This window comes from Phaseolus vulgaris, chromosome 8, assembly GCF_051622355.1.
Source record: "Phaseolus vulgaris cultivar YP4 chromosome 8, ASM5162235v1, whole genome shotgun sequence".
NCBI classification, from domain to species: Eukaryota; Viridiplantae; Streptophyta; class Magnoliopsida; order Fabales; family Fabaceae; genus Phaseolus; species Phaseolus vulgaris.
In genome coordinates, this window is record NC_143505.1 from 10903865 (window position 1) to 10929448 (window position 25584).

The 25584-nt window shown below is 30.1% G+C and overlaps 2 protein-coding genes, 1 long non-coding RNA gene and 1 pseudogene across 3 annotated transcripts; 3 read left to right on the forward strand and 1 right to left on the reverse strand.

The window, feature by feature from the left end:
* The first annotated feature begins 260 nt into the window (after window positions 1–260).
* LOC137826240 (uncharacterized) lies at window positions 261–964 on the forward strand. Its single transcript, XR_016515256.1, has 4 exons — window positions 261–518; window positions 589–640; window positions 763–794; window positions 893–964. It is a non-coding gene; the product is annotated as an uncharacterized LOC137826240 (long non-coding RNA).
* An 8905-nt stretch (window positions 965–9869) lies between these two features.
* On the reverse strand, window positions 9870–15573 carry LOC137824257 (LIMR family protein At5g01460). The gene is made up of 14 exons (XM_068629814.1): window positions 14801–15573; window positions 14610–14695; window positions 13096–13211; window positions 12879–12989; window positions 12441–12539; window positions 12226–12348; window positions 11976–12038; window positions 11824–11888; window positions 11610–11719; window positions 11371–11485; window positions 11217–11282; window positions 10748–10858; window positions 10466–10532; window positions 9870–10371 (listed from the first exon to the last, which is right to left on the reverse strand). Exons 1-14 carry the CDS (start codon window positions 15148–15150, stop codon window positions 10324–10326), a joined length of 1530 nt encoding a protein of 509 aa, XP_068485915.1. The 5' UTR covers window positions 15151–15573; the 3' UTR covers window positions 9870–10323.
* A 2150-nt stretch (window positions 15574–17723) lies between these two features.
* On the forward strand, window positions 17724–18938 carry LOC150025412 (protein FAR1-RELATED SEQUENCE 5-like; annotated as a pseudogene).
* Window positions 18939–22625: 3687 nt separating this feature from the next.
* Window positions 22626–24292, forward strand: LOC137824564 (uncharacterized). Its single transcript, XM_068630231.2, has 4 exons — window positions 22626–23558; window positions 23634–23825; window positions 23898–24005; window positions 24155–24292. Exons 1-4 carry the CDS (start codon window positions 22626–22628, stop codon window positions 24290–24292), a joined length of 1371 nt encoding a protein of 456 aa, XP_068486332.2.
* The last annotated feature ends 1292 nt before the right edge of the window (window positions 24293–25584 follow it).

A 25584-nucleotide genomic window follows, 5' to 3' on the forward strand; every position in this document is an offset into this window, starting at 1 on the left:
TTTATTTACTAAGTCAATTTTTTTTAGTTATTCAATTATTCATCTCCATCCAAGAATAAAGATATCTATATCTATATCTATATCTATATATAACAATTGAGTGAGCACAAACAGGTTTGTTTAGACACGTGTCACAACCTCAAAATTTTTGGAAAAAAAAATTCAAAAATATTTTTTTACCACAAAGGGAATTGTTTTCACGTGTCACTCTCAGGGCACATCATCGTGGTTCTCTAAATGCAGGACACGTAGCACATAAACCCACCCCAAATTCACCTTTTCACTCTGACCCTCTGCATTCTCTCCCTCTCTCTTAGTGCACACCATATTCACCTTTTCACTCTGACCCTCTGCATTCTCTCTCTCTCATGCTCTCTGCACACCATGCCTCTCACTCTCTTCATTCCCTCCACATACTAAACCCTTACTCTCTTCTACTTTCCCCTTCTCTTTCACCGATTTGGCAACTGCACACTTTCTGCTCATTGCCTTACCACCACTACAAATCTCTTCTTAAGGTATTTTTCACTTGGCGCGATTTTTGAAATTTTGAAATGGTTATCAAGATTGGTTTTTGAGAATATATAGGCGCAAAGACCCATTCATATCTCATTTCCTCTTTTCATTTGCCGAAGAACAGGTTATTCTTTAATCATTTCTTTTCACTTTTGTTGGGTTTTGATGTATTTTTTATTCGCAAATGATGATTTTTTATTCTATGTTTCTTATGCTTTTCGTTGTTCTTGGGTTTTCTCATTAAAGTTTCAAACTTTGATCTGCTCCGAACATAAAAGGTGATACTTTTATCATTTCTTTCAATTTTTTGGTGCATTTTCTGCCGTTTTATTTATGTTCGTGGTTCTATGTTTCTTATGTTTTTCGTTGTTCTTAGGATTTCTCATTAAAGTTTTGAACTTTGATCTGCTCCGAACACAAAAGGTGAGATTTTTATCATTTCTTTCAATTTTTTGGGTATTTTCTATCGTTCTATTTATGTTTGTGGTTCTATGTTTCTTATGTTTTTCACTATTTTTGGGGTTTCTCATTAAAGTTTCGAACTTTGATCTGGTCCGAACATAAAAGGTGAGACTTTTATCATTTCTTAAATTTTGTTGTTGCATTTTCTGTTGTTTTATTTATGTTTGTGGTTTTATGTTTCTTATGTTTTTCGTTGTTCTTAGGGTTTCTCATTAAAGTTTTGAACTTTGATCTGCTCCGAACACGAACACAAAAGTTGCAGGTAAGCAGAAGCAAACGTGCAAGTGTATTTCTTTGATGAAAAAGACAAATTATTAAAATGTTGCTTATAGGAATAGAATTAATTACATTTCTTTTAGAAATTTATTATTTAATAGTGCACAATTTAAATTTAATGTAATTTCTATTTTTTTTCTTTGTTATTTTAACTTTAATCTGCAGTGTATTTTATATTTTACAATGTTTACCTTCTTTCATTTTCTTCGTACAAATGTTTGGTAACTAATTCATAGTATTTTTTTTAAACCATAAATTAAATCACAAAAAAAATAATGACAAATTTATTGGCTTTGATTTTATTTCATATGATTTTATGAACAAAATATAAATTATAATATTAAAAAATTAATGAATAAAATGAAATAATATTGGTAATTAAATGGAAACTTAACATGAGTTATACAATAAATTACTAATTTTAAAAAAGGTATTTATATATTTTTATTAATGTCAATTTAATTCTTAAAAACTTTGTCTTTCTTTCTAAGATTTTTAAAATCCTAAATAAATAAAAATTCTGAAATTTGTAATATCATTTTTAAACCAAAATTTGATTCAAAATTCTAAATATATCCATATCCTAAATTATTTAATGTGATTCTTAATAAAAATCTAAAATTAATAAAATTTCTAAGGTTTTAAAAATCATAAATAAATACTAATCCTAAATTGTTTTATTTCCTACTTAAACAAAAATCTAAAAGAAATAAAATTTCTAAAATTTTCAAAATCTAAATTATTTAATTTTCTACTTAAATAAAAAACCAAAACAAATTATATTCCAATCTTATTCAAAATTGTAAATAAATACATACCTAAATTATTTAATATCATACCTAAATAAAAATTTGAAATAAATGAAATTCATAAATTATTCAAAATCTTAAATAAATACAAATCTAAGATATTTAATGTCTTACTTAAATAAAAAATTTCAATAAATACAATTTTTAAATTATTCAACCTTCTAAATATACAAATTCTAAATTATTGAATATTCTACTTAAATAAAAATGTGAAATAAATAAAAATTTTAAATTATTCAAAATTCTAAATAAAATGTGAAATAAGATTGTTTTTTTAAGCAGGGGTTAACATAACAAATAATGAAATTCGGGTTATCCGAATTTTAAGATGAATCATTTTTTACATAACTGTTTATACATACATAATTATATATATATATAGATATTATATAAATATATATTATATAATTATATGAATTATATTTTTATACAAAAAAAAATGCGTCAAATAAATCAACAAAACTTGGGGTGAGATGGAATAATTTTATGTTAAATAACTTCAAAGAAGACAATAAGATTGTTTTTGAAGTAGAGGTTAACATAACAAATATTCAGGTTATCCGAATTTTAGGATGAGTCATTTTTTACATAACTGTTTATTGTTACTTACTTTCCTCGAAATTTTTTTCAGTTTGTTATACTTGAATTATTTATTTATGTCCATGGATTGTTTAGATTAATTTTAGTATGTTTAGGCTTTTTTATTTATTCGCATATGGTAATGATTATTTCTTATATATTTTTAATTTTTAATTTTTTTTTATCATTTACAATTGCATTTATTTATATTTAATTATATAAATTATATTATTATTTATAATAGGAAGGGAAAACGTGTCAATTAAATAAAAAAAAAACTTAAGCGGGATGAAAGAATTTTTTGTAGGTTAAATGATTTCAAAGAAAGCGATAAAATTATTTTTGAAGTAGAGGCTAACATACCAAATAATTAAATTCAAGTTACTCGCCTTTTAGGATGAATCATTTTTTTACATGACAGTTTATTGTTACTTTCTCAAGATTTGTGTTAGTTTATTGATACTTGAACAATTTATTTATTTATGTGTATTATTTATATTTATGCATTGTTTATATTAATTTTAGTATGTTTAATTGTTTATTTATTCGTATATGCTAATGTTTATTTCTTATATATTAATATTTGATTTGTATTTTTTTTATTTTCTTATTCACATTTACATTTATATATATATATATATATATTTAATTATATAAATTATATTTTTATACAAAATAGTGAAGAAATTGCGCCAAATAAATCAATGAAACTTCGAGTGGGATGAAAGAATTTATGTATGTTAAATGACTTCAAAGAAAACGATAAAATTATTTGTGAAGTATGTGTTAACATACTAAATTATTAAATTTGAGTTATACACCTTTTAAGATGAATTTTTTTTTACATAAGTGTTTATTGTTACTCACTTTTCTCAAAATTTGTATCAATTTGTTACTACTTGAACAATTTAATTTTTTAAGTGTATTATTTATCTTTATGCATTGTTTATATTAATTTTAGTATGTTTAGTTTATTTATTTATTCGTATATGCTGATTTTTATTGCTTATATATTAATATTTGATTGTAATTTTTTTTATTTTCCTATTTACATTTATATAATATATATATATATAATTATATAAATTATATTTTTATACAAAATAGTGGAAAAAAAAACACGTCAAATAAATCAACAACACTTGGAGCGGGATGAAAGAATTTAAATATGTGAAATGATTTCAAAGAATGCGATAAAATTATTTTTTAAGTAGAGGTTAACATACCAAATTATGAAATTCGAGTTATTCCCCTTTTATGATGGATATTTTTTTACATAATTGTTTATTGTTACTTATTTTCTTAAAACTTTGTGTCAATTTGTTGATAGTTGAACAACTATAAAATTATAAAATTATTCAAAATCTAAAATAAATACGAATTTAAAATATTTAATGTCATACTTAAATAAAATATGAAATAAATATATCAAAAAATGGAGGAATTTTAGTTATTTTTGAACAATTTATTTATTTACGTGTATTATTTAAGTTTGTGTTGTTTATATTAATTTTAGTATGTTTAGTTTTTTTTAATTATTTGTATATGGTGATGTTTATTTCTTATGTATTAATATTTTTTTTGTTATTTTTTTTATTTTTTTTTCTTATTTACATGTACATTTTTATATATATATATATATAATTATAAAAATATTTATAGTGAAAGAAAAAAAAATTATTTATATACAAAATAGTGAAAGAAAATGTGTCAAATAAATCAACAAAACTTAGAGCGGGATTGAAGAATTTATGTATGTTAAATGATTTCAAAGAAGGTGACAAGATTGATTTTAAAGCAAGTTAACATACCAAATAATGAGATTTGATTCGATTCGAGTGATTCGGGATTAATATTTTTTACATAATTGTTTATTATTACTTACTTTTTCTAAGATTTGTGTCAAGTTGTTGATATTTGAACAATTTAATTATTTAAGTTTATGCATTGTTTATATTAATTTTAGTATGTTTAGTTTTGTTATTTGTTCGCATATGCTGATATTTATTTCTTATATATTAATATTTTTTTTGTATTTTTTTTTACTTATAATTACATTTATATATATATATATATGTATTTAATTATATAAATTATATTATTATTTATAATAGTAAGGGAAAACATGTTAATTAAATCAACAAAACTTGAGCGGAATGAAAGAATTTTTGTAGGTTAAATCATTTCAAAGAAAACGATAAAATTGTTTTTGAAGTAGATGTTAACATACTAAAAAATTAAATTAATGTTACTTGCCTTTAGGATGAATAATTTTTTTACATAACGGTTTATTTAATGTCATACTAAAATAAAAAATTGCAATAAAAAATTCCTAAATTATTTCAAATTCTAAATAAATACAAATCCTAAATTATTGAAAGTCATACTTAAATAAAAATTTACAAGAAATAAATTTCCTAAATTATTCAAAATAAAATTCCTAAGTTATTCAAAATAAAATTCCTAAATTATTCAAAATTTTAAACAAATAAAAATCCTAAATTATTTAATGTACTACTTAAATAAAATATCTGAAATAAATAAAATTATTATATTATTCAAAATATTAATAAATAATAATTCTAAATTATTTAATTATCTACTTAAATAAAAATTTGAAAGAAAATAAAATTTCTAAAATATCCAAATTTTAAATAAACACAAATCATAACTTATTTTATATGATACATAAATAAAATTTCAAAATTTTTAAAAAATCTTAAATAAATACAAAATAAAAATTATTTTATGTCCTACTTAAATAAAAATATAAAATAAATAAAATTTCTATGTTTTTCAAAATTTTAAATAAATAAAAATCCAAAACTTTGTAATGTGGTTAGATAAACATAAAAAATCAATAAAACTTTTAAATTAATCAAAATTCTAAATAAATTCACATCCTAAATTATTTAATATTATTCTTAGATAAAAATTTAAAATTAATAAATTTTTAAGTTTTCAAAATTCTAAATAAATAAAAATTCTAAATTATTTTATTTACTGCTTAAATAATAATCTCAAATAAATAGTAATAAAATAATATTTTATAAATTATTTTACTTACAAAAATTAAAGTTATTGTAATTTTGGATTTGAATAGGACTCATGGATATTTATTTTTACTGTTATGTTTATGCTTATTATACTGTTTTATTTATGGTTTTCTTTATAATATTTGTTCTGCCCATGATACATAAAATAAGTGTTATATGATATTAAAGTTGTTTTTTAGATTTCACTTACAACAGGATTTTGCTGGATTTTGGTGAGCTCATGACATGAAGTTTTTTTTGTATTATTGTTGTAAATAGAAATTGAGACAGTATGTAATTCAGAATTTTGTAATGTGTAATTTATTTATTAATTTAATTTGGATGTTTTCTATTTTTAATTTTAATTTATTATGTTTATGTTTATTACTCTCCTTATTTATGATTTTATTTATAGTATTTTTTCTGCCCATGTAATTTCATATACATAAAATAATTGTTTTATGATTTCACTTACAACGTTAATTTTTTATTTTACTTTTATAATATAGTTTAAATCTTACGTAATTTTTTATATCAATAGAAACATAAAAAACAATCAATTTTTTTATAAGGAAACAAAAAAAAATCATTTTTATGTTGCGAAAAACATAATAAACACAAAAGCAATAATATGAAGAACAATAGAGGAAACAAATCAATAAAGAGATGAAAAGAATCGACATAAATGATAAAAGTAAGGAACTTTGATAAAAAAAACTCAAAAAATACCATAAAAAAACAGTATAAAAAATTATTAATATAATAATCATACTTCATAAATAATTCTACCTGTATTTCTTTCCGTAACCCTAGTAGAAGACATTAGAAAGCATTGGGTTCCATTTTTTTAAGTGTTTCTAATAAGTTGTAAAACTCTTTGTTTATTTAAATATACAAATGAATGTTTTATTTATCTCTTTTGTACAATGTTTATTGGATATAATGAATTATCAATCAATGATTTTTTTTGGAAATTGTACAATGGAGGAAAACTAATAAAGTAAAACTATTTTTTTTTTAAACTCTAACTTAGTATGACGATTATTGAAATATCTAACATAAAAAGTTTGATTTACTATGATGGGTGTTAGAAATATTTGTCATAAAAAATCACTTACTATGATAATTCTAATGACATCATAGTAAGTCATATTTTTTATTACTATTATAGAAATATCAGTTATAGAAAGTTTCATCTAAACATACTATAACAAATATTTTGCACATTTTATGACAATTTATATACAGACATAGTAAGTTGAATTTATTATGACATTTTTTCAACTGACATAGTAAGTGTAGAGTTTCTATATCGCCTGAATTTATATTGTCAAAAGAATCGTCATAAAAAAAATCTTGTAGAACCGTCATAAATTTTTTTTGTAGAACCGTCATTAAAAAAATCTTATTTTTACTAGTGCAATAGAAAATTTTCAATTGCATGTGTTTATTAATATCTTATACCTAGGGTAGGCTTTGATTAATGATTTAGAATGCGAAGGAAAATCATTTTAACTTTAATTACCGAAATAGTCTTAGAAACCTCAATTTTATCCTGAAATTTAACATAATTTCTCATACGCCATATCATCTAAATAGAAAAAATTATTACAACAAGATTAATTAATTTAACCAAATGACTACCATAACTCTTAATTAAAGAAAGGAGATCATCCTTATTAAAGAAATGAAAAGTAAGAAAAATATGTGGAACTCAACTCCAAATCTGCAAAGCATTAGAACATTCAAAATATAAATGTTGAATAAATTTTTCATGTTTATAGTGATAAAAGTATAAATTATTTCATATAAAATTACCTATCTCAATTAAATTATCGATAAATCTATAAACGATAAATCTATAAATTGTTTAGCATATATCCCTATGTATGTAACTTTAGGAAAATTACTTACATATATACTCTGTACATAAATTACCTATAGATGCATTCTTTTGTAAGTTACCTATAAATACATCTTCAGGTAGGATTATTAGGATTACATTTGCACCTAATTTATTAGTACTTTAATATGAAAGGCAACTCGAGTTTTATCCAAAGATTATTTTTCATAAAAAATTTATAGATAAATCACTTTCTTCTATATTTTTTGTATTACCTATAAATTTCGACTTTGGGTAATATTTATTTTTTCTTGTAGTATATATTTTGTAGTATATATTAATAAATAATATGTCAATTAAATAAAGACTAAAAAGTTGAAATTAAAAAAAATATAAATACTATATCTTAAATCTTAGATATTTGTTGTATAACATTCATAATTCAATTCACTACATTTACATTTGTAAAGATTAATACTAACGGATAATTTAGACTTGAACTTTATGTCATGACTTCATCACCCTTTTTTCCATCCTTCAATGTTTTTTTTTTCTTTTTTTATAGAATTTTTTTTGAGTTATTGGACTATCTTTCTATTTAAAGTCTCAACTATTTTTTTGTAATGTATATTTAATTTTTTATTTGTAAAAATAAAAATAATTTACTGTTATACATTGTGTCACGGGCATATTTTAATAATTATTAAAAGTTCCTTTCTAATGCCAATTTTCGTATATTTATTATGTGAGAGTGAGTAATATTTAAAAAATATTGTTCTAATTTTTATTTTATTTTTTCAATTTTAACTCTAGCTTAACACTTAGTATTAAACTCTCGTATGAAAAAATAGGAAAATTATGTAAAAAAAATATCTTACGAACTATCTTTATAAAATATATGAGCACTGATGAATCCACTTTATTTTTGCGTGTTTGATTGGTCCATTATGAAAAGATTTCTAGTAGTATTTTTAATAGTTCTATCCAATTTCTTTTCTAGATCTAAGATCAAAATTTATGTAAAACCGAAACAAACTACTTTTAAATTATTTGAACTACTTCAACTATTTAAATTATTTGAATTACTTTTAGAAGTTTAATTTTCCTATTATTCTTGTACGGATTGAAACTAAGAGAACGATTCCCTTTTTTTTGGTTGGTCGGTCTTCTTTTTTCTCTTCACCTCACTAAATGTCTTCCTTCTCTACTCTCGCTATCTTCATCTCCTTCGTAAGCTCCTAGTTTGGACGGTATCTGCAAAAGACACTCCAACGATCAAGTGAGATATCGATATTCGATACAATTAATGCGTGATCATGACATACTTTTTTCTCAAAACTCGTGACTATTTATATGATTATCATGAGTTATTTGTTATTGGGTCAGACTAGAGTTTTAGATCATCATTAAGAGCGTATTACCTAATGTTTAATCATTATTTTGTGCAGTTAATCTTCCATTGGACTTAATGAAACTACTCATGTCAATCAACACTAACCGGATGTTGAGACCTCTATTCCATCCATCGTCCTACACATTTTAATCTCATAATTTACAATTCTAATTCATTTTATGTATATCACTTTAAAAACTATTCAAATTTAAAAATCAAAATTAAAAGATAACTTTAATTTATTTTTTAAAATAACATCTTTTAATGCAATTCAGTTTATTTCATATAAATTGATTGGACATTTCTTCCTCCATCTTCATGTATTTGGTAACTCCATGAATATGAAAGTTTCCATTTTATCCTTTCTTAATTGTGCAATCCAAAATTCTTCCTCAATCTTCATGTATTTGGTAATTTCATGAATATGAAACTTTTCATTTATCCTTTCTGAATTGGCAATCCAAAAGTAATTTTAGTTTTCGTATTATGGACAAAATGTGAATTTGCATATTTATGGGATGCAAGACAAAAATAGGAAAAGAAATGGCACAATTGAATTTTTACTACCTTCTAGATGCAGCTGACTGCATTCATAGTCAAGACTGATATATTCACTAATATTACCCTCGCGATAACTATTTCTGTTAAGGATGGGAAACAATATCCATTACAGTTAAAGGGAATTCGATTGATTTACAACATTCTAAACAAAACTGTGGAACATTTCCTTATTTATTTTCTTGTAATTACCTTAATTCATTTCATTCTTCATAGAATTGAGCACTGTTTCTTACAGTACTGTACACTTCTTATGAAATGTAATTATTAGTATTGTTTTTGTTGATCAAAACGTAGTTAAAATATATAGCTATACTAGAGAGAAGAGAAAGTATACAAAGAAAACTTCACATAATCAACAACCAATGCCAAAAAACTTGAAACGGAAATACACAATCTGAAAGCCGAACTAAAAATCTATTATACAAAGAATGAAGTACAAAAACATGTATGATCATAAAAAATAAAAATAAAAACCCTGCTCGTACAATTTCTCTTTGGCATGGGTTGCGTTACCTCAGTATTTGTAGGAATCTGGTACACTTCACACGTAATAATACGTTTAATTACATAATGAGAGTGGAATGTGACACAATCAAACAAAGGAATAATACATACAACGGCGACAGAAGCAGCAATGGCCAAAGTTGAAGCTCTAGCACCCAACTAACGATTCGACCGCATCAAATTATTCTACTCAGATGATGATCAGCTTGCTCTATAGATTTCAACATGAAACAAAACTAGGCCAAAGCACATCCAAATATAAAAACCACTCTAAAGGATTATGATGCAAAGAATCTCCGATGGCTTACTCCAGAAAGTGTTTTTCCAGGCTGTGCCATACCTCCCTTATGTAGATAATTGGAACCTGCCACTAGGTTTTTTTCTTCGCCATCCCTGATATTTCCATGTTAAAAAACTGTCAGTATCATCAGTAAAATATTAACAAGCGTTTAAAAAGTGGGAACTAACTTTGCAGAGGTAAACTTACAAACGCAGCGTAATACACAAAGGTCAATCCAGCTAAAATAACAAACGCAATTTGGAATACATTGTACCTGTAATGGCATAACCAGTGAGTCAAACTCAATTAAAATGTATTACTACCACATTATTCAAAGTTTACAAACCCTTATCTTGATTCAAACTATACAGTAGGTCAAAATTGGAACAATAATCCCATAGTGTGCTTCACAAGTTAGCAAAAAGAAGTAACCATTTTTGCCCCACAAGAAGGAATGGAAGAAGGCAGAAGAAATTCAGACTGACTCACTTGTATAAATATTTAATTCCTCGAAGAGACTCCAAAGTGTGGCCAAATATTTCTTGGGCTGCAGTAGCTTGAGCGTAGTAGGCAAAGGCTGTGGAGCAGAACTGGATCACACTATAAAGTAAAATAATACAACTTTCAGCGAGGTTATACAGTATGCCATGATCATGACAGCATATAATAAGTGCCTTAACTTGCAACACTACTTGCTATACTCCGATACACTTGCAAAGCTACACAATGACTTGATTTCCCTTTCCCCTTCAAAATTTATTAATTTCAAATGGAAAAATTCAGAACCTAACATAACAGTACCCTCATTTTAAATTTCCACAATTGAGAAACTCTTATAACATTATATAAACAAAAAAAACAATATTATATACTTTATGACACTCGGGTAGAAGCTAGAAGCTTTAACTTCAATACACATAGCATCCCATTAGGAATGTACAGTAGAGACTATACTTACCTAATGGAAGAAAGAAGAATAAGGCCCACATTAAACAGAAAAGAGTTCATAAGAGTTGCTCCCCACCTGCCAGATATAAGATCATATTATATAAATAGGGATGCCAAACTACCAAAAATGGAGTGAAATGATAAATCTATAGCTCTTAAATTACTTCATGGGATGTATAGTAATAAAAACTAGTCTCAGTCCAAGCATCATGGCACCGGCAATCACAGCAAGGAGAAGGTAGAAGCAGAAAAATGCAAATGCAGCAGTGCCGAAAAGACCTGATGAAAAAACAAATTACATATATCATCATTAAGTGAATGAATATTACAGATAATATAATGTACCTATTCTAGTATACATAAGAACTAAAAGAAAGAAAATAGACCGAGATTTCCAGCCTACCCCAGATATCATCTAGCTTGATGAAAACTTGATTCAGGAAAGGAGAAAGTGGTGGATCAATTAATAGGTAGATGATAATATGGATGATCCACACCACGGAAACAATCAACCTATTTAACAGTTTTTAAATAGATAAGAAACAAAACACCTGCTAAAAATAACCAATCTTCATAAATTATGTTCAGCAGTTCAAAAGGAACACACTATAGCTTACCCTAAAATTCCGAAAACAATTTTTGCCAGATAACTAAGAACTGTTAGTGCCCATGTTGTCTCAGCCTGTATTCATGCAAACTTAGTCAAGAGAGAAGAATTACACATTGATTATACCTGAAAATTTAAAATGTTAGAAATTTGACAATGGACCTTTTCCCCTTGAGGATACATCTCTTCAAGAAGTTTTACGTCTTCTTCTAATTGAAACAACTCCTGCAGAATTATGTGAGATGGATAAGTAAATAACTATAATTTCACAAACTATGAATGCTTCAACAACTGTAAAGTATATGGTGCCAGCATTAAATTTCATATGGAAAGTCCAACCAAACAATTGTGACCAGAAAAATACATAAAGAATGAAGTAAAGAGAACTGATAAATGATCAACATTTGTTTACCTTCTCGACTTCCTTCACATTTTTACGAAACTTTCTACCCTTTGAACCACCTTTTTCTTCCTGATGCAGAGCCTCAGCTGCTTTCTTTAATTCTCTTGCTTTTTTACCTAGTTCAGTGGCTTCCTGCAGTAACCACCATAAATATAGTTTAGCACATCAGGTAAGCAAATACAAACCTAATGAATTACATTTCTTTCAGTAACAATATATAGCACCTTGATATACTGTGAGCGAGTGATAACAGCCTTTGGACGCCGCAAAAATGAAAATATAAGTCCTAATGGAAGACAAGCAATACCAACACCGCCAAATATCTGGATTGAATAGAGAACAGTGGTTAAATATTGTGAATATGAAAACCAGTACTTATAGAATGCTTATTTAAATAAATCCTAAATCCATTAAGAGAAAGTTTATTTCTTCTGTTCAGGACTTCTATTATATTTTTAGGGCGTTAACAAAATCTCAATTTCTAAAGAGAATAGAATAATACCATATTATAATTCATTCAGTCTCACACAGAAAAATCTTTAACCACAACAATAGTCCTTTAACCAATACAATAATTTTGGCCAAACAAGCCTAAAAACCTAGGCCAGATATTTAGCACGAATGTTAAAACAAAAGTTAAATTTTATGAAGATTGAACTTACAGCAAAAAGCACAGATCCAACAATAGTAGCAAGTGCAACAACATATTCTGGGAAGGTACTACGTATGGTCCATGTTTTCTCTGATGAAGGACTGGCAGAGTAAGCTGAGCACTGGTTTAAGGACAATGTGGGTGAAAATGCAGTATGAGCAACAGAAAAATATAACCTCTGAACACAACAAAACCAGCAAAAAAAATAAATTAGTACAGAAAAAGACCTGATGGACACCACTTCCAATACATTGTTCATTACTATTGAATGTCCATGTGTTAGGAAATGCAGTTGTGGATGAAGAGAGATGCCTGACAGTAAAGTCCACCTTTCCAACCAGCCCTAATAGATCAATAGAAGAGAAGCATAAACAAACACAGTTTAAATCTCAGAATAAACCACATCAGATTTAAAATTGTTGAAGATCCCACATCGACTAAAGATTAGAGCCTTTTATTGTATATAAGTGGGTGCAAACCTCAACCCTATGAACCGGTTTTATGGGGTTGAGTTAGGCTTAAAGTCCACTTCGTAATATGGTATCAGAGCCATTAGGTGGGCTTTTGTATTGTATCTTTATTCAATTGAATTTGAAATGACAAACAAAGATGATATTCTTCTTGAAACAATAATGATTAAATTCGGAACTTTAACTCTTTAAGGATGATTATGAATTATGCAATACCTTTTACACCTATAAATATAATTTTAAAAATTTCAATTGTTTATTTTGTGTAGAATGATTTCCATTTCTTAGTCCTACATCAAAAGGAGAACATTGTCAATGAAATGAAACAGGTTTAATGAGTTGAAATTCTCAGTAGCTTTCTTTTTTTCGGACCAAGTCTGTGACTCCTTCCTACCTGTCCCATCTAATAATGTGAACCATAATGCCTGGACACAATTTCACTCATATAAACTTTGATTAAGCTCCTCTTGCTTGCAGTGCAGTATGCATTATTGTTGCTAGAAAGACTCACCCAATCTTAGTCTCCCTTTTGTTATCAATAATCCAACAACAAACCCTTCCTTTTTTAACCCGTATCTCTTAAAAAATTGCTTATTACTTATTACTTATAAAGCACAAAGCATTGCCAAGCAGCACTTCGTTAGTCCCGATAAAAACCCTGCAAAAATGCAGCAGATTATATTTTGCCTCTCTCCACTTCTATTCACCCGCCAATATCTTTAACCACATAAAAATCTTTCCAAGGTAAGTTGTTCTACAAAAAAAACAGTCTTCAAACAAATCCCACCCACTATCCAACCTCGCAAACACACCCAGATCCTTACTTCCCATAACACGATTAATCCAAGAGTCCTCCCAGCCTGTCACCCAACCCAAGAACCACAGCACCCTAAACTGTTTTATTCACAAAACCCCTCTTAAAGAAACCTCTATACTCATCACTACAAAGAGCAACATGAAACCCCCTCAAATGTGATATGTCCCACCCTTTCTCCCCACATGCACAATTACACGAAATCCATCTTTCATTTTCCTTTAAAGAAACCGCACAATCACACACCCATCACCTTTACACACAAATCCCCAATCCCATTTCCACAATTCTTAGTCCTTAACAAAACACGTCAACTAAAACACAAAGCACTACTCAGTCCTACCTTACACGACTAAGTAAAAAGAGACATGACTCACATAACATAACGCCACCTAAACCCACATAACATAACGCGACCCAAAGTAAACCAGAGCAACATCACATTAATGATTCATACCGTATAAAATACCCAGAACGAGAGCGCACACTATAGCCGTGGTGACCATCCACAATAATGCACTCTTAACCCTCTTCCCCACAGTCCTGCACACAAAGCAGAAAACACCCAGCAAAACATTTCATTCAAACCCACGAAACGCTTAAAAACAATTCAAATTTCAAACCAAACAAAGAAAAACAAAAAAGTACTTGTCAAGGTCGCCCTCGTAGTAGAACATGGCGAATGGGATGACGAAGAAGACGAGGACGGCGTCGAGGATGTAAACGGCGAGCCAGAGCTCCTTCATGGGGAGAGTGAGGTTGCACGCCCCGTTGTAGATCGCGTGGCGGCAGGCTTGGCGGTTCGCCACGTCGGCGGGGAGCATGAGGATGGAGATGGCGGCGACGGAGAGACCCAAAACGACGACGAATTTCGGGAAGTAGGCCTGGTTGGCGTCATCGGGATGCTGGTAGTTGACCAAGAGGTACACGTTGACGAGAAACACGATCACGCAGACCACCACCGCCACGATCACCAGGGCGAGGTTAAAATCGCCCATCTTCGCTCCGGCGAAATCAGAGGAATCGGTAGATTGGGAATTGGGGTTTGGGTTTGACGGATCTCGTTCGGAGACAGAGACAGAGAGAGAGAAAAGAATAGAGGAATTTGGTTTCGTTCCGGTGGTGGTTTGCTGAGGTTAGCGGTGGTAGTTTTGATGTGAGATGTGGAATTACTGTTATGTCCTTGTGACCGTTGTAGATAATAGGGTTATGGATGAACTGTTTGGGGTATATGTGTAATTTCCAGTGGGATGGTTCGGTGTTGTAAGCGAAATTCAAACCAGGCTGTACTCCAAATCATAAAAAAGGAGGGGAAGGGTTGGAATTGGGAAGGTGAGGTGGAGTTTCGTAATTGGCTTGCCCAATTTGGTTAAGCCTCAACATTTTTCTTTTCAGATTTTCACTATACATTAAGATGTCTTGATTAATTTTGAAAATTCTCCCTCAAACTCAACAATATGAAAAATGGATTTTAACTTTTTAAAAAAATTTATAATTAAAAAGAATTATAATTTATTTTTTTAAATAACATCAATTCCATCTCGATAGTTTTTTTTCGATCACAACATTTATTTTTTTTTTATTCATAATATGTTTTATTGAACAATTTTATCATTTGAGTATATTGAAGAGGGTTGGCAAGAAAAATACAAAGATAATTCTTTTTAGTTGCATTTTGTTGAATTTTTTTTTAGATTTCTTGACTTTTTAAAAAATAAATAAATAAGTGAACTAAAACACAACCATCCTTGTAAGAATATCATAAAACTTACTTCAATTACTAGATTCACCACCAGTCACCATAAGCAACCACTATTACTTGAAAATGAGAAAAAAAAATCATACTTTCCATCATACTTAAAAACAAGTATTGTTGAAATTAAAATATATATATATATAAAGGTGCATGAAAAAATATGGATGGAGGTGAAAAAGAATTTGCCTTAATATTTTATAAACTCAAATAAGTTGAATTAATTTAGAGTGCTGGTTTTTATCTTATTAAAAATTATTTCTTAGATTTTAAAATGATTAAAATAGTAGTGAAAGTTATAGTAAATTAAAAAATATATTTTTTCACATTTTCTTGAGAATATTTTTTAGCATTTGAAGAGAACGTATTAAAATATGATGTTATTACTTTTCAATAGTAAACAATAAATAATATCTAAGAATAATTTTACAAAACTCGCAAAACACATGGAAATATTACTTGTTGACATCATTATAAACATCTAGTTTGTTATAATATTCCCTACTACTTTCCACCCAAAATGTTGAATTAGTCTTTTTTTTCACATGTTTGCTCATATGTTATAGGAGTAAAATACAATAAATATTTTATGATTATCGATCATTATCATGAAAATGTAAAAAGTTATTCATATATCATACCAGAAACAAAAGTAAGTTATATTTACATTCTCTGTACAATATCACTTCAGATTCAAACCCATGATATGAAAAACCCAGCAATCAAAGTTTCTTAAGTGGGCCTTTACAATAGTAAAGTGTGTTAATAAAGTAGGGGAGTGTATATAGTATTAGTCTACAACATAACAGAATACTTGTGTAACTTTGTGAGATAAATATTGGTTAGTTATTTCTTCCTGCACCTCCATATATTCTTCTCCCACCTCCATAAATTTTCATATTTTCAAAATTATCCCTCTATAATATTTCGGATTACGTAATTTGGAAGTATTTTTTCAAATTCGTAATTAACTTCCAGATTACATAATCTGGAAACCTTTTTTCAGATGCATGATTAGTTTCCAGATTATGTAATCTAGAAGTCTTTTTTAACTTCCGATTACATAATCCGAAAGTATTTTTTCAAATGCGTGTCCAGATTATATAATCTGGAAGTTGGTAGCACAAGAAGGTTAAAAAGGTATTTTTCACGTTAAGTATGGGGTGGTAGAAGATCCTATGGAGGTGCAGGAAGAAACAATCATATTGGTTTTGTCCAAACACATACCCATTCATTTGTTGGACCAAATAATTCGGCCCATCGTCAACGATTTTAGGTTGGCAATTGCTTCCTGCACCCGATCAATTGTGACTGGCACCCGACATACTTTTAAAAATCCTAAAATGCCCTTGTCTTCTTCACATATGAAAACATTGAATGGTGAGGAAGAGGAAGTTCATGAATGTGTGAAGCTTTGCTTTGAGCTGCAAAAGAGGAGGTTGTGCTTCGTTCATTGTTGCTAAGTTGAGTGTAAGCTTCGTTTGCCAAGTTAATGAGGTAAGTAATCCATTTTCGTTCGTTTCTGGTTTTTTCTCGAGCTCAGCTGGTCCTGGATATCGAAATCCAGAATTCAATTTTTTTGCCTACGGATATTAATATCCGGAAGTCAAAAATTTCAATACGGATATTAATATCCGGAATTGTGGATTGTTCCTTCCGGACGCTAATATCCGTAGTTCATCATTGGCTTACGGATGTACATATCCGGAACTAGTTTATGCAATCCGGATATATATATCCAGAAGCTAACTGTTGATATTTTTTTTGTTATGAATTTATTTATCCGGAAGCTAAGTGTTAATTTTTTTCAACAGCCGAATGGATACAACAGAGTCATACATGGGAGTTTTAGGGGAGATTGATGTGTGGGATGGATTAGATGATGTTGATCTGGAGCAGTCAATAAGTTATAACGCATTAGATAATGAACAAAGGGCACATGAATGCAGTGAAGCATTTTCTACAAATGAGGTATGGTCAATGTTGGGTTGTGAATGTTTTTTTTATGAATTATTTTTAAATTTGGCATATGTTATTGTAGGTATTTCGTGATCGAGATGAGCTGTTAGATTGGGCGAGAAGTGTTGGCTATAGTTATGGGTTTGTTATTGTTATATTAAGGTCAGATACATGGACGGGCCAACGAGGAAGGATGACCTATGTATTGTTAGGTTGTGAGAGAGGAGGTAAATACAGACGGTATAAAAAAGAAGTAGATGTCAGTCAAACTGGAAGTAGGAAGTGTGAGTGTCCTTTCAGATTGCGAGGCAAACCAGTCAAAGGTGGTCAAGGGTGGAAGGTTGAATTAATTTGTGGTTCTCACAATCATGACTTGGCAGAGACAATGGTGGGTCATCCGTATGCTGGAAGGTTAAGTATAGAGGAAAAGGTTATGGTTGAGGATATGAGTAAAACTGCGGTGAAGCCAAGAAATATTTTACTAACCATGAAAGAGAGAAATGAGAAGAATGTGACAACGTTAAGCAGGTTTATAATGCAATCACTGTTCACCGAAGATCACAACGAGGTCACAGAACAGAAATGCAACAACTGATGTTGTTACTAGAGCGAGACAGGTACGTGCATTGGTGTAGGTGTGATAAGGTCTCTAATATTGTGCAAGATATATTTTGGACACACCCAGATTCAGTAAAATTGGTGAACTCATTTAACATTGTCATATTAATGGATAGTACGTACAAGACGAACAAGTATAGGATGTCGTTACTTGAGGTTGTTGGGATTACGTCTACAGGTTTGACTTTCTCCGTTGCATTTTGTTTACTAGCAGCAGAAAAGGAAAATAATTTTTTTTGGGCCCTTGACAGACTTAAAGGGTTGTTTTTAAGAGTTGATTCATGCCCTAGGGTGGTGGTATGTGATAGAGATGTTGCCTTAATGAATGCAATTAGAATGGTGTTTCCTAAAGCTTATAATTTGCTCTGTCGGTTTCACATTGATAAAAATGTGAAAGCAAAATGTAAAATGTTGGTGCATCCAAGAGAGGCATGGGATCAAGTAATGGAAGTGTGATGATCTGTTGTGGATTGTGATATTGTTGAGGCCTTTGAAGATCGTGTCAATGCTCTTCGAGTTGTCTGTTCTCCATGGCCTATATTTGTAGATTATGTGATGGATACATGGTTACGTCCACATAAAGAAAAATTTGTCAAGGCATGAATAGATAAGGTGATGCACTTAGGAAACACAACAAGTAACAGAGTTGAGGCGGCCACTACAACATTTTTAACTTTAGACCACGCTAAAATAGGCCACAGATGTAAAAGTGTTGCCTAAACATACTAAAAACCACGGTTTTAGTATAGTGGCTTAAAATATACAATAAGCCACGGTTTTAAAAGTGTTGATACTTTAGGCCAAGGTTATAAAATTGTTAATAGTTTAAGCCACGGTTATTTATGTGTGGTCTTTTGAATTAAAAAAATCTAAAATAAAATTCAATTTTTGTGGGAAATTTTTCGTTTTCCCTCTCGGTGAATAAAGAACAGACCTCTCGTCACTATTCACCTACGTTCTTGCTTACGAACGTCTCGCGAACATATTTGCGGTTCTCCCTCAGTTTTCACGTTCTCCCTCACTTCTCACCTTCTAACCGAGCGTTTCCTCACTTTCGAGACATTCTCACTGCCCGTTCTTCATCACTGACACCCTGGACTGGACGTTCTCACTGTCGTTAGTCGGGCTATCCTCACTGAACACACTGGACATTCTCACTCATTTCAGGTACTCTGTATCTCTCGCTTTTAGGGTTTCGATTTTGGGTTTTGTTTGGTTTGATTGAATTTTGTTTTGGTTTCATTAGTTTCATTTAATCTTTCACGTTTCGTTAAGTTTAATCTGGGGATAGAGGTTTCTTTTCATAGACTATAATTTGGGGACAAAGGTTTCCTTTTTCGTGAATTGTAATTTGGGGACGAAGAGGGTTTTGAGAAAAAATTTATAAAATAATTTATGTCACTGTTAGTAATCTACCTCTAATTTTGTTCATAAGTGGTCACATAAGTAGATTAGCAGTCGTGGCTGGTTTTCAATTTGGCAACATAAAAGTTGTAGATACTATAGTTGGTCTAGAATTGTTGAATTAGGAAGGGAAGGATTTTTTCAGTGCTAGCCATCAGATTGTCAAAATTCCAGCAGCTGGAAATGTTGCAATTTTACCATTTTTGTTGCAGAGTATTAGAAGAGGGCTAGCAGTGGCAATGGACAACTTTTGGATAGTTCTTATTTTATAGCAGCAACAAAGTGATTTCGTTTTGTGCTTCTTTAGGGTGAGGTAGTTAGTTGAGTTTTCTCTATAACAGCTGGTTTATTGTTTTTATGCTGGCTTTTATGCAGAACCCTTCACTGTGACTCTAGCTACCAATCTGTTGAACGTTTTTTAATTTTCCTACTTGCTTGTTAATTGTAAATATTATACTATGTACACACATGCATCTTGCTTCCTACTGCTGGTGCCGTTACCTTTACGAACACTGCATATAACATTAATATTTTTGGCTTAATCAACTGATATGGGAATATGGCAAAAAAATCAATTGAGGTTAGTGTTACCCTTTGTGAAGAAGAGTATTACAGGGCACCAAAGAAAAGGGACTTCCATATAGATGTTTAATACGAATAATAAGAGAAAAATCAAAACTATTAGCATAAGACAAAGCTTTATATATACTATAGATCTGCAGTTCTGTTTTGGTACACTAATGTATAATATATAAATTTTGACCATGGCCTCTTGTTTTCTACACCATATAGTTTGACATGATGTCTCACACCTTGACCACGAATTATGGCTTGCAATCTTATGACTCCCTTCAATGCTCTTAATGCTTTCCTAGTCTGTTACACTCCTAGTTTCAAGTTCATGAGTTTAAAATTGTTTAACTTTTTAGTGAGTCCATTTATATTTGTTTTATTTGAGTGGATACACTTGAGTAAAGAGAATCAAATTGATGAAAAGTGCAACAGCATGTGCAGTAGCAACTGCAACATAAGTCCATTTATATGTTTTATTTTTGCTCTTAAAGAACATCCTATATTTGATATTGAAGAAAAATGGGTGAAAGCCAAGAGTCAAATTTAGAGATTCAAAATACATATTTCATAATTCTTACTAAACAATTAAGATGCTTTAGTCATCTCCATTCTATTTTATTTTTATAACGTAGTTGTTCTATTCATTTGTCAACATAAAAGAAACCTACCCTAGTAAGGACCGAAACTGCCTCTGTTCAACTTTCATTTTCAGTAACAATTATTTATTGGCCAATAGGACTAAAATATACCATGAACAATGATACTTTTTTATTATAAAAAAGTAAAAGAAAGAAAACCACATATAAATGCACACAAGAATATTTTTGTTTTTATTTTCTCTTAAGTAAAACATGTATAATTTATTCTATATTCTGAATAGTTTAATTCATATATATGTTGTTGTTAGTGCAATTTTATTTTTTTTTTGAAAAATCCAGCATCCGATTAAAACTCTTGCTGATAGGAATTCCTATTGGATGACTTCACAAAAATTAAATTCTTTGAGTTTCATATATTTATGTGAATTTAGCTCTTTGTTTTGTTTAGGCTACCTTTGAGATTTCTTTCAAATTCTTCATGTTGTTATTGTTGAAACTAAAAAGGAGCCTTAACTAGGGGAGCAAATAAAAGTAAGAGTGCTTAAAGAAATTATGATTGATTTACTATGTCATTTTAATGGTCTTTTTAGAAATAATATTTCCACACGTTCAACTATATTTTATCTGAATCTTTGTAGGTCTGGTTGATTTATAGGTACACTATAGAGTATATCCAAATAATGTATTGCTTCCTTACGAAGGTGAAGATAGTGTAAAGTGGAGTTTTATTAACTACTGAAAGAGGTTTGTTATGTGATAAACATACTTAACTTATTTATCATTTTAAATATTCAAAGCATGTTTACTAGTTTGTTTCTTTAATGGTTATAAGTGTGCTAGAAATATTTGGATTCATGGACCTAGATCAAGTTCTGTAACTTAACTTGTGATTATCTCATATTAAATTGGAAGAGAACAAGTATTTATTTTATTTTATTATATTATATTTTGGTAGTTGCTATATTTATTGTTTGAATTAGATTTAATTAGTACATATTTATGTATTTTTTGCAGCTTGAAGACAATGAAGAGTACGAAGACAATCTTGAAGAAAAATGAACTTATTAATATGTAGTAAAGAAAAAATATATTATGTTTTTTAATTAAGTTTGTAATTTTAACTTTGAAGACTTGATCGTCATCATTATACTTTAAGACAAAAAAATTTATTATGTAGTTGGAATGGAATACATCTATTGAAATATGTGAAATTTCTTGTTGAGTCATTTATGTTTCAATACACGTTTATTCTTTTTATCCTGAACTTTTGTATGAGTAATTTTCTAAAATTAAAGAAATATATTGTTGTTTTTGTCAATACTTTAAGCAACACTTTTAAAATTGTGGCTGTTATAAAGATTTTAGGCAACGGTTTTAAAATTGTTGTCTTTATAAAAACCGTGGCCTATTACCAACGGCCACGCTCACCTAGAGCACGGCTAAAAAACTGTTGCCTAAACTTTAGGCCACAGTTTTAATGCTTTAGACCACGGTTTTATGGTGTTGTCTAAAGTAATAATTGTTGTAGTGGGCACACTGGAGCCTAAAGAGAGTTCTTCAGAATTCGATGGGGGATTTATGTTTCTGCTGGGATTCCATCAATAAGATGATTATTTTACAACATAATGCAATCAAAGATTCATTCCAAAAGAGTTTGCATGTGGTTGGACATCGGTTCAAGGTTACAGCTTACAAAAAATTGTTAGGTTTTGTGTCTAAATATGCTTTGAACCTTATTTTAGAAGAACTTGATAGGGTTAAATCAATGGGGTTTGATAAAAGTAGGTGTGGATGTAGTCTTACATGTACTCATGGTCTTCCTTGTGCGTGTCAATTGGCTTCATTTGGTGTTGGTAGCATACCACTTAAATCAGTACATGTGATGTGGACTTGTTTAAGCTTTGAAGACATTGCTACTGAACAATCTTCATCTGAGTTGTCAATTGATAAAGAGTTTGAGGTCATCGCGAAGCAGTTTAAAGAGTTGGATGTTGCAGGTAAGGTTAACATCAAAAGTAAATTGCAGGATATTGCCTTTCCAGAGAAGACATCTATTTACACACCAGATCATAAGGTGAAAACAAAAGGTGCTGTAAAGATGTCTCGTCCTACCAAATTCATGAGATCAACTAAGCGAATCCCTTCTTATTTTGAACATGTGGATTTCTTACACTCACAACATGATAGTTGTGCAAGCAAAAAATCTAATGAAGAAAGCTTACCAGAAATTGTACCAGCAAAATGTATTCCTTTCCTTGATCAGTTCCCTGTAGGGTATCATCCATATATTGTTGATGTTGTTGACGTTAAGGCTGATGGCCATTGTGGCTACCGTGCTGTTGCTGCCCAATTGGGAATGGGAGAGGAGTCATGGGCTGTTGTTCGAATGAATTTGTTAAAAGAACTAAGTGAATGGAGACAAGAATATGTTCAACTCTTTGGTGGTGATGATAGATATGAATACTTGAAGAAGTCACTTCTAGTGGAACACATGTCTATGGTACCAACCACTAACACCATTTCATTTTTACATTGCATTTCTTTATTTAACTTTGTTTCTCAATTGTACTTGCAGGCAGGAACAGATAAGTGGATGACAATTCCAGACATGGGATATGTTATTGCAAATCGGTATAATGTCATTCTTGTTTCTTTGTCCATGTTACAATCATTGAGTATTTTTCCTTTAAGAACCCAAGCACCAAGTAACTTCCGTCAACACCGAATCATTGCAATTGGACATGTCCACGGAAATCATTTTGTGCAGGTATAAACTAAACTAATCAAGATTGATGTGGTAAATCAAGATTTGTGTACCTTATATTTATTACCTTTATAGGTCAAGCTCAAAGATGGTTGTCCAATTCCACCTACGGATATATTGTGGGCATCACATCGTTATCCGGCGGCCCAAACTTGGTCAACATACTACACTAGCCGGATACAAGTTTATACCCAACTAATGTCCATTAGACGATATTTGTAATTATAACATTTGTAATAGCATAATTTAGATTTATGGATGTTTAGTACATTTGCAGCTACACCGAGGTTGGTCTTCAGAATACAATGCTTGCATACGTCTCATCCCTATAGACGGGAAGTGCTCATAAATCCACCTCTGCAGCAATGTCGCATAACCAGCTAGTTGCTTGGTGTTTGCATAACTACAATCTCATAGCTGCTCATACATGTGAGTTAGGGCAGCTGTTGCCCAAGAATATCCCTCGGTAAGCCTCAAATCAACAAAAAATCCAAGATAAAAGACACTAACTAATGTAGCACTCTTGTCCGCAAAAATAGTGCAACCAACAAGGTGAAGTAAATATGCTCTGGCAGCCACAGTCCACTGCCTCCTTGAGCATGTGTCTCTATACACATCTCTTAGCCAACTCAAGCGCACATGAGCTCCCCGACAGTGTCTTGTTTCTTCAGATGCAATGCACGATCAACACGGAGGGATTCTACCAATAAATCATTCGCCGAGTCTGAATCTAAGGTTTCTTGCGTGTAAAATTGTCCGACAATGGGTAAATGCAACAAATTTGACACATCATCAAGAGTGATGGTCATCTCCCCAACCGGTAAGTGAAAATTGTTTGTCTCTGCATGCCACCTCTCTACAAAAGCACACAGCAGTCCTCGGTCTAAACTCTCATAACTAGCATGAAGCAAACCACCTAAGCCAGACAATTCTACAGCAGCTTGTATGCGTTCATGAGGTTCTCCTAACTTATTTATCTTCTTCCCATGTGAAACCACCTTCAACTCACCACGATCCTACAATAATCAACATATATCATCAATAAATAGATACATACTAAATTCAAAAAATTATCTTTCGTTACTTACCAAACCATTCCACAACTGTCTGGCTACATGATGTTCATAATTAACGAGTAAGGACTTATCCAATGACCCTCCTGGATAGCCTTCATCATCCACTTCAACTTCTTCTTGTTCAATATGATCTTCAAACTGTTCATTTAGAATTGACGTACTTGGGCCACCTCGTTTTCTTCTCACCGATGCAGTTGGTCGCACACGGTCCAAATTAGAACTTCCTCCACCTCTAGTCCTCACCATCTAACATTCAATCCAACATATATAAAAGATTATAACACATATAGCATAAAAGAACATATAAATTAGTCCATACAAACAAAACAACAACACTAATACGGATATTAATATCCGCAAGACAACAACAAATTTCGAATAAAAATATCCACAACACATAACCCTATTCCGAATAAAAATATCCACAACCCTAAACTATATTCTGGATAAAAATATCTGTAAGTCAAAACACACTTACGGATAAAAATATCCGGACCCCAAACTATATTCTGGATAAAAATATCCGTAAGTCAAAACAAACTTACGGATAAAAATATCCGGACCCCAAACTCAATTACGGATAAAAAAAACTGGAACTAAATTCTCCCTTACGGATAAAAATATCCGCAACTCTCAAAAGTCACTTGCGGATAAAAATATTCGCAACTCTCACTCACTTATGGATA